The following is a 9,974-nucleotide window of genomic DNA, read 5'->3' on the forward strand; positions in this document are numbered from 1 at the left end:
ACTGTGCCTTCCCTAATGCATGGACCAAAGAAAGAATCTCTGCCTAAAAATCACATGTATGGTTGTTTCCAAATTAAAATAGATAAACACATAAACAGAAGAGCAGCCTTAAAATTAAGCTCATGCTTTCCTGAACAGGACATCATTAAGAATCCTCTTACGTGGTTTCTTGAAGTTACCCTGAGCTACACCTCCCAGTCCCTTCCCTCACTTTACATGGAAACTTTCCCATTTCTCTATTAATTAATTACTCAACCTTTCCTTCTGTTTTGCTTCTTCTGACACAGAAGTTGTGGGTAACCACAACTGAACAAAGCACAAACCTGTGATTTATATGAGACTATTATACTTTCCTGCATTGTTCCTTTTGTATTGCTCAAACATTTCAGTATTATGGTTGCCTTTCACACAATGTTGCTTATTAAAGTAGAAAGAAATTTGTAAAGCCTTGACATTTTTTTAAAAAAAAAACATCAGTGTTCAGGGATGTGGAGGCTGGTGATAGTCCTGGCTATCACTATAAGATGGTGAAGTCTGAAATTCTGAAAGCAGTCAGCAAAACAAACACTGAAACAGCAGCACTGGACTTCAGAAGAGGCATATTTTGGTTTGTTCAGAGATCTGCTTGGCAGGATCATACAGGAGACCACTTTAAAAGGTAAACAGGCCTAGGAAATTTGTCTCCCTCACCAGGGACATCACACCAGGAGAATGATGCATGTCATTGTGCAAGAAGTTAAGCAAATGTGGATGAAGGTGAACATAAATGAACTAGGGACTCCTGACTTACTTCAAAAGAAAAAGAAGGTAAGCAGAATGTGGAACAAGTAACTTTATATAGACAAGGTATATGATGATATTGCTGTAGTGTACAATGATGGAATTAGGAAATCCAAAGCTCAGCCAAAGAATAAACTCGCAAAAGCAACAAGAAAGGCTTCTCTGTGTATACAGGCAGCAAAATCAAACTACCAAATTGAAGGGAATGGCTGATAAACTGAAGGGCAGCATTGCTGTTCAGACAGACCTCAACATGCTGAAGAAAGCTGGCTAACAAGATACCACGAAGGTCTACCAAAACAGACACAAGGCCCTGCACCTGGAACAGAGCATCTGAATGCACTTGTACAGCCCAGCGGCTAACTATTTGAGAGCAGCTCAGCAGAAAACCTACAAGTTGAACATGAGTCAGCAATGTGCCCTGGTAGCAAAGGCGGCCACGAGCACCCAGGGCTGCCTGAGCAAGAGGGCAGTCAGCAGAATGAGGGAACAGATTATTCCTCTCTGTTTAACACTGATGAGACCATATGCAGGCTACTGCATCCAGTACAAGAAAGGTACTGACATACTGGAGCAAGTCCACCAAAACAAGCAGGGACTGTGGCAGATGACGTGCAAGGAGAAGCTGAGTGAATCCATTTGCTCAGTTTTAAGAAGACAAGGAGAGATTTTACTGCTGTTTTCCGGTAGTTAATGGGAGGATATAGAGGAGATAGAGCCAGGTTCTTCTCAGATGCACACAGTAAAAGGACAAGAAGCATGAGGCACAAGCTACAAAAGCAGAAATTCCAACAAAGTATCCATAAAAGGAAAAAATTACTATAAGCATATAAAAATGCCCATAGAGATTGTGGTATCTCAAACTCTGGAGATAACCAAATTCTGAGCAACCTGATCTAACTCGCCCTGAGGTGACCCTGAGGTCTGGGTTACTTAGTCTGGGTGGTGTCCTGAAGTACCCTGTAAAGAAAATTATTCCGTGAATTTAATCTATTGTTCTGTGATTAAAAAAAAACTCAAATGAACACAAAAACAAACACACAAAAAACCAAACAAAAACAACTTACAAAACACCTACACAAAAACACATTTGCAACATGTCTGTCCTGAATTTCAAACATTTTTTGACTCTTCACTTCAACAATAGAAATCCTATCAGGCACCAAAAGATATAAAGTTCTTTTAAATGCCACATGTTTACATGTTTTCTTGTGAGATTCCTTTTAAATAATAAACTATGAGAAAACCTCCTCAGTGTTAGTCTAAATGGAATGATATGAAAATATTGATTTTAATCAACAGGAAATAGGTGCAAGACAGTCTCTAATATCAAAATTGCAAACACAGCAAAGGACACCTGAGGACACAGTAAAAAGTAAGAGATTGATAAAAAGTATCTGAAAACAAAACAAAATTGTTATAATTTACTTCAGGAAACACTACCAGTGTGAAAAATATAATTAAAAGTATTATTCCAATACAATTCAAATTTCTAAACTGTACCAAGCTCAGAAGCACTTACTTAATTCATTTTTTCTAGGCACCCACATGACAAAAGCACAGCAAAAATAAACTATTTTTAGAAATAAAAAGAACTAAGAATTGAGACCGTGAGAGTCAATGACAGTATGAACATTCTTAGCGATACAGTAATATAATGCTTTAAGTAGACCGAATTTTCACACTTTTGAGATTTCTTTGGGATTTTGTGCACTTGATTACTTCTGTCTACATAGTGAGGCAGTGCTAATTTATGCCTTCCTACGGGGATGTCGGCTGTCTGTGCCAGCACCACAAACTGAATCAAGGAACTCCAGAGCTAAAACCTAAGTCTCTTAACTCAGAACTGCAGATTCATGTTTTATTCATAAAAGTAGATACCTACACACCAGCTTTTGAAATGCATTCTTTTGTCATTTAACATTTTTATTTTGCTTATGAAAAAAAAAATCACAGATCTTACCTTTAGGTCACTTCCTGGTAAAGTACCTATGCCATCCTTCCAGTCCATTGCACTAAATACATCAAACTCTTGACCATTTCCACTAGAGGCAGATTCATTCATGATGCATGTACTAAAAAAAAAAAAAAATATTATTTGAAAATTCTGTAAGTGGTTTAATGCTTATATCACCAGATTTCTTCCAACTCATTTCACAGATTAGTATAAAATGCTTCGTTCTGCACACTGGCAATGTGGACAAGAGATGACAAGGGTGATAATATACACTGATATAATAAAAGCCAGGGAAAATCTTTTAAAAGCTTTGAAAATAATACCTGTTTCACACACTAGGAGGCAATGAGGCTGTATTGGAGAGGAAAGAAAAATTTCGAACTGTAAACAAATTGACATGAAGAAAACATTTCAAGTACACCTAAGAAAAACATCTGTTCTAGGAAAGGCAAGATATGAGTGCATGCCTATAATAAATAAATTAAGGACTGATTAACAGAACCACATTTCCTTAATACTGGATAACATGCTGACGTGAACGCTTTACTCAAGTTCAAATGAGAATCTCAAAATGAATTTGAAACTGTCATTTTCCCTGTCTGACTCAGGACACTCAAATATTCTTTATCTGTTTCCCTACAGTTTCACTAGACTTTGAATTTCATTTGTAAATATCTATTTTCACATAGGAAAGCACATATACACCAGACAAAACTACTGCTTTGCAAGACTTGACCCTACTGGATCCCTCTGTTTCAGAACAGTGAAGGGAGAGAAAATAAATATTGTGTTCAGAAATAGTGGATCTGGACATCCCCTTCTGTGGTAAAATATCTGCACAAGCAACAGAAGTATACCACACTTGTCTCTGACCCCTGGCTTTGGCCAACTGCTTGTCAGTGCCACAAAGATGGCATCAGTGGCACTGAACTGGAGGTGTTCCTAGCAGCCAGTTGTGACTACCACCAGCTTCTTCCTTTCCACTTCTCACAAACCCAGCAACCTTTAAATCTGTGGCCTGGCACCTGATTTACCATGTTCAATGTAGAATCTGACTCATTAATTTTGTTTCTGAAGAACTTCTGCACTACGCCTAGCAGATGAAATAACTTGAGGCAAAATTAGCTCTGTCATTGGTTTGTGAACTATTAGCCAAAGCTCGCCCCTTTTGAAATTTACACTTTCCGAACTTTTTGAAATTTAAACTTTCTGATCTTTCAAATAGATAATGAGCTTCCTCAGTGCTTAACCTTGTTTTCTAAAATCTAATTTCTAACTTAGGTCCCACTGCCCAAATCTACAAGTATCTATTAATATGCTCCGAATATCCTGAATTTTCACCCCCCCCAAAAAAAAAAGAAAAAGAAAAAATGGTATTTGATCGCTCACAGGTAACAGATCACTCACAGATAACAGAAAAAGATGCAAACCAAGTGGAAGTAAACTCAGGTAGTCTAGAAGTTTTTTACTAAAAGTTAGAACAGAAAAATGCTTAGTTAACTTTGTTACATGAAAAATAATCAAATTTACATTGTATTTATCAAAAAATTGTACCAATCACTGTACCACCACCACTACAGACAGATACTACTCTGGTTTTGGGTATACAGTGTGAACTCCCTTGTATTTCTCCTTGGTTTCCTCCTCATTTCTAGCAGAATTCTTCAAAATCCCGAGCAACACCTTACTCCATGGGTACTTTCGTTACACTACAGTAACTACACAATATCAACAAGAGGAGCTGGACCTCCGTCAGTATCCACTGCTAAGAGTGAACGCTTCTGCATTCTTCTTCATTCCATATGACAGGCAGGGTTCACAGAAGGCTCTTTGAGAAAACTTCATGTATTTCATATGACAAGTTTTAAGTAGGAAGAACCACATGATTCAATGTGTCTTCTCCACCTTTCAATAATTCTCTATGAGAAAACCATACCATCAAAGCACAAAATTTTAAAAAACTTCAATAAATCTAAACAAATTCAGTGCAAACCGATAAATTCCCCAAAGCCATAGGCCTCATCTTTTAAAATCACTCTCATACAAAATCTACCACCCTACCTCAGGGCAGTTCCTGCAATAAAACTTGGGATCTCTGCTTGATCTGAGAGCACAGTACACCACAGAGCTCCAGCCCACCAAGCACTGCAGCAGACCAACTCAAGCAGGCTTCCATCAAACTGAACTGCAGGAAGATGGCAGAGGTGCAGGCCTTCCCTCGAGAACACAAGACCCAAGTCGCTAAGGAGTAGCTGAAAAATTGGATCTCTCCAGACACCCATGAAGTTTTAAGGACATGAAACATGCTGTTTTAAGAATGTTGGTATAACAAGCTTGCCAAGATTAGCCTGGATAAGCAAACACAAAGTTGTGTTCTGTATTAGCTGAAGTAATCTTAAATTATTATCCTATTTAGAGGACATTTCACTCAACCCTCCTGTGTTTACTTACTACAGAAAACATGTTGCAATGAGTTCTGCAGAAGGTATGACAGAAGACAGGAAAAGACTCGGGAAGCTGAGCGGAAATGTTTCCTCACAGCAGCCGCTGTGTACCATGGAGCAAGGAGCACAAGACAGGACAACTGCTCCATCAGATGCTGACATCTCTGATTGTGCCACTCTTGTTATTGACATGAAAATTACATGGGGGGAAAAAAACTTAGAGCCTAGCCTACTTAAGCAGGGTGTAAACCATGAAAGTAAATAAAAAATTGGTAACAGAAATGTTTAGGGCATATTTGTCTCAAGAAAACATAAAAATTCTAACTTAATTACACTTAAGAAACTTTCCTTGGGTAACAAACAGCAATAATTATATAATTTTTTTATAAGGTATTCATTATTGCTTTCCTTTTAAAATTAACTCAAATTCAAAGGCACGATCTGTATTTTTCACATTCTGCAGCCTTCAGAAGTGTTCTTGGTGGGGATGAAAAGGTCACAGGGCAATGCAGACAGAAATTAACTTACCAAAAGGAATTACTTTTAACAAAATATCTGTTTCCAGGTTTCCTGAGTTTAAACAGATAAAAGATACGGCTATATCCCTCTACTAATGATAATGAGGAAGGAGATACAGACCAATAAAATTGTTACGGCAATGAGGTATTAAAAAAGGATGAAATCATTGCAATATACACATCTAAATCTCAGTACAAGGAAGACTAAAGAATGTCTTATCTACTCATTTTAATTTTTGTTTTTAAAGCTCTGATGCAGTTCTTTGAACTAGTATAACTCCTTCCATAATGATTTCATCTGCTATCATTTCTGTTGCTGCACTGTCAAAAAAGTAGTAAAAATGCTAGATGAATATGGGGCAAAGTAACTACAATACTGTCCTTATGCCTGTCACTGCCATCTGATGTGGTGGAAAGGACATAATAGGAAGAACTTGGAACAGTCGTTATCCAAAAGCATCTCCAAAATCCATTATTAGGGATATAACTGTATCTAAGTCTTCACAGCCACAAGAGAAGTGTGCTGCATGTTAATATTTCAGCATGTTGTTTTAGACTTACATAATAAATTAATTTAAATAAACAAGCATATAAAATAAGATTAGACACACCCTTTGAAAAACCTTCATTTTTACCAAGTGGTTCAACAATAAATGAGTACCTCACAGAAAAAATACTTATTGAGAGTAACAGCACTAAAAATGTTTCATCAGGTGAAAGACTCTCTAAAGATATAAAACAAAGAAACAGGATAGAATATGCCAACTAAACAAGTAGTTTTTGAAATAATTATAGGGTTATGTACTGAATACATCAGCAAGTAGTAATCGGACTCTTTCTTCCAGTCAGTGCTTTAGAAAAAAAACTACCTGACACCTGCCCAAACTTTTAAAATCTAAGACGCCAACTGTGATATGTCCATACAATTTCTAACCAGCAGGGTCAACTCAATACCGGTCACTGGGCAGCAGAGAGAGATTTCAGCAGTAAAGCCACCAGTCATCTCATTACACCAGATCAGCATAACCTATCTGCAATGATTTGCCTTTTCTTTTTATGCATCCCTGTGTATTTTTATTTCTACTATCAAGGATTTCTGTAGCTACCATGACAGGAGAGCCTAGCAGGTTTACCCTATACTTATCCTCTCCCCAGCTGACAGCTGTGAAAAGCAAAACTGGGCATGTAGAGCCAGGGGAGGTCTCAGCAAATGACACCAAGAGTGAGGTCCAAGGGAAAAAGAGGTCCCAAGGGAGGTGATGTCCTTATGGAGTTGAGCCATGGGTCCTCTTCCCCACAGGGCTGGGTGACACCAGCACTGATGAGTGTTCAGAAACCAAGGCAACAGGTGAGGTTTTTTGTCCTAATATTGCATTCAGTTATTTTAGACATCTCCAAGGTTGCCTGGCATAGCACCCATGAGCTAAAAGGACACATTTTCCCTACCCAGCAAATTAGGAAAACAAAATGGATCTGCAGGGAACAACTCAGTGTACCAGAGCTGCAAATACACCAACTTCTAGACAACCAGGGACAAGCAAATACTCAGCTTAGCTTTATTTAACATGTAAGAATGTGAATACTACCAGCACTGACTTGTTACACTGCCGAAGCCACATGAAGCAGAATTACCCCTTGCAGTGTAAGCACCCTCTATTTGCCGACAGTAGTAAGCTTGCTTCATAATGACAGCAAAAGCAAAGCCAATTGACTGTAAACCCACCGGGGTGAGCCCTGCTTTTCACTTTGCAATCCCCTCTTTGAGCTGGGCACGCTCCATGCTTGCCTCTTTCTCACCCTTCATATTTTTGCACCAAATTCTTCACTTAAAGAAAAACAACCACAACAGGAACAGTGCAGGAAATGGTAAAATTCTTTGATGCTACCCACCGCATTTTAATATGTGCTTTTTCTTGTATCTGTTTAAAGGTGCAACTATTTTAATGCTTCATTAAAAGAAGTATTTGCAGATTCCACATTTTCCTCAAAATCTCATTTTTCATTGCTTAGGAACTACTTTACTAGTCCTGCCATGTTTCTATTCTGCATGTTGAAAAGCTGTTTGAGTAAATTTCACTATTTTGCCTGTTGTTCATGAAGTTTATTACAAGTACGTTATTTTAAAGATAAGATACATAGCTTTTTTAAGAATTCACAAAGGCACCCCAGCTAAAAATTCTTTGCCATTCTTAACACTCGGTACAGAAAATGGACCAGAGTTCCTATCGATGTCTCCGTAGCATTATTTCCTCTTATTTTATCTGTTGCTGCTACATTTCTGACTGTTAGATTCTCCAGGGGTACCATATATCCTTGTTCCTGCTTCCCAATACTTTGGTTTTAAACCTTTTTCCCCTCAAAGAAAGAATCTGGCCACAAATGCATTACAAAATGCTGTGAAGCCTGAATCTGCACTAGTGCTAAGGGAGGTTCTTGCTGTCTTCACTCAAGTCTAGTCTCTGTCAGCAAGCTAACACGGGTATTGTTGTACCATTGCTAGAGACTAGGTAATAGTTACAGCCTTCCTCTACTACTTCATTTGCAAACATCCACAAAACACTATAACAACAATAGTTACCCAACAGGAAAGCTATCCCATCATCTAATGAAACTTACCAGTCATAACCTTTTCTTGTTTATAAACAGCCTGTACCTCACACCAAATAAGTATTTCCTCTGCAACCATTACTCCTTTATTTCTGCTATTGTCTGTGCAGGCCTGAGTCGAGATTTAACCTACTCAGATAATAAGAGTTGCATACAACAACTTTGAAATATTATGTCTTAAATTCTCTTAATTACCTGAACTAGGCACAGAAAGTTACTGAACACTTCTGCCTTTATTTGTGCCTACTTCCTTCCCCTGTGGAAACACCTTCTTGAGAAGAACTGTGATGCACCGAATCTTCACACCAAGTATCACTGACCTATTTCAAATTGTTAATTTCTACCCCAAGTTAATTCAATATACATCTGAATGTCCCTTTTGTCTGACTCGTACCCTCCTCTTCCTCATCTGACAGTTCTTACCAGCCTCCATGAGCTCTGCTGTTCTTAAACAATTAATTCACCTTCTCTAGCTCCTAAATACAATTCTGCATTTATAGACTTTCCCTTCTCTCCAATTCATAAAGAGCTGGTATCTCCCATTGTAATGAGCAGTCCTACTACTGGAGCACTAACAAGCTATGACTACACACATGCTATCACTTTCTTCAGTAAGCCTCATGCCACCTCATCACTGACTTCTCACATCCATCACTCACAATCCACCATCACACTTACCAGCAGTATTAAAAAACACAGACAGTAAATTGAACAGCCCATAAAAAATCAACCATCTCTCTTCACAGAATAGGTGATGCCAAATAAAACTCAACAAGTCAGAGGAAAAAGAGTCATCACAATCATTTTCTAAAGTTATTGAAACTTAAAAGCAACACTCTAGCTAAATTCATTAATCTGAGACTGAAACATACACCACAATAGCAAACAAAACCCAAGTTCATTGCAATTGCCCAGCTGACAACAAACACCATCCAAGACCATTGCTTCAGCCACCTTTACTAGAGCACCATTCACAAGAAGATCAACTCGACCACAGCCAAAGCTGTTGAAGTAACACCAGGAAAAAACGTACACCTGGCACGGCCCGGATTAAAGTGGAAAGCTTTACTGCCTTCAGCCACTACTTTCAGGGAGTTTCTCTCTTACAGATGTTCATCATACAAACTTCTGGGAACATGATAACTTCCTTGGTAAAAAGCACCAGTTTCCTGAACAGCTTTAAAATTTGCATTAAGAAAACTATGTTACAATCCTGAACATGAACTACTTCCTAAAATTGCATATGCTGAACTTTTTGTATCATGAGCTTTATGCTCACCACCACCTGATTTTTAGCACCGACGACTTAGCATCCATTCATGAGTAGAAACAGCAAAAATGATCAGTCCAATGCCACTCAGCTACACGGAGGAAATCAGAAAGAAAACAGAACAAAACTGACAATATAACTCATGGTGTCTTTCGCTGTGAAGCTTACACACCACGCTGTTAAGCACAGGTAATTAAAAGACCTAGAAGAGGCCACGACCCTCACATCCCCGGGGAGACTGCCGCATCTCCGGGGGCTTCCTTTCCAAGAAGCGTTACTCAAACCTAAAAACCCTGACGGCTCAAACCGCGCTCTCGAGTGGGACAAGTGGCACGGCCGCGGGGCGCGCCCCCCGCCGCTCCCCACGCAGGCCGTGCCCGCGGGCGGCAGGAGCGGCG

At 38.9% G+C, this 9,974-nt stretch overlaps 1 protein-coding gene across 6 annotated transcripts in view; it reads right to left on the reverse strand.

The window, feature by feature from the left end:
- L3MBTL3 (L3MBTL3, histone methyl-lysine binding protein) overlaps window positions 1-9,974 on the reverse strand; it is an 87,338-nt gene that overhangs the window by 69,611 nt on the left and 7,753 nt on the right. For all 6 annotated transcript variants that reach the window (XM_027691253.1, XM_027691270.1, XM_027691261.1 and 3 more), the window contains one exon: window positions 2,744-2,855. In XM_027691253.1, coding sequence (XP_027547054.1) covers window positions 2,744-2,855 — 112 coding nt within the window. Of the gene's footprint in view, window positions 1-2,743; window positions 2,856-9,974 lie in introns of those variants that run through there.

Source organism: Neopelma chrysocephalum, unplaced genomic scaffold, assembly GCF_003984885.1.
Source record: "Neopelma chrysocephalum unplaced genomic scaffold, ASM398488v2 Primary Assembly neopelma1_23, whole genome shotgun sequence".
In the NCBI taxonomy this organism is placed as follows: Eukaryota; Metazoa; Chordata; class Aves; order Passeriformes; family Pipridae; genus Neopelma; species Neopelma chrysocephalum.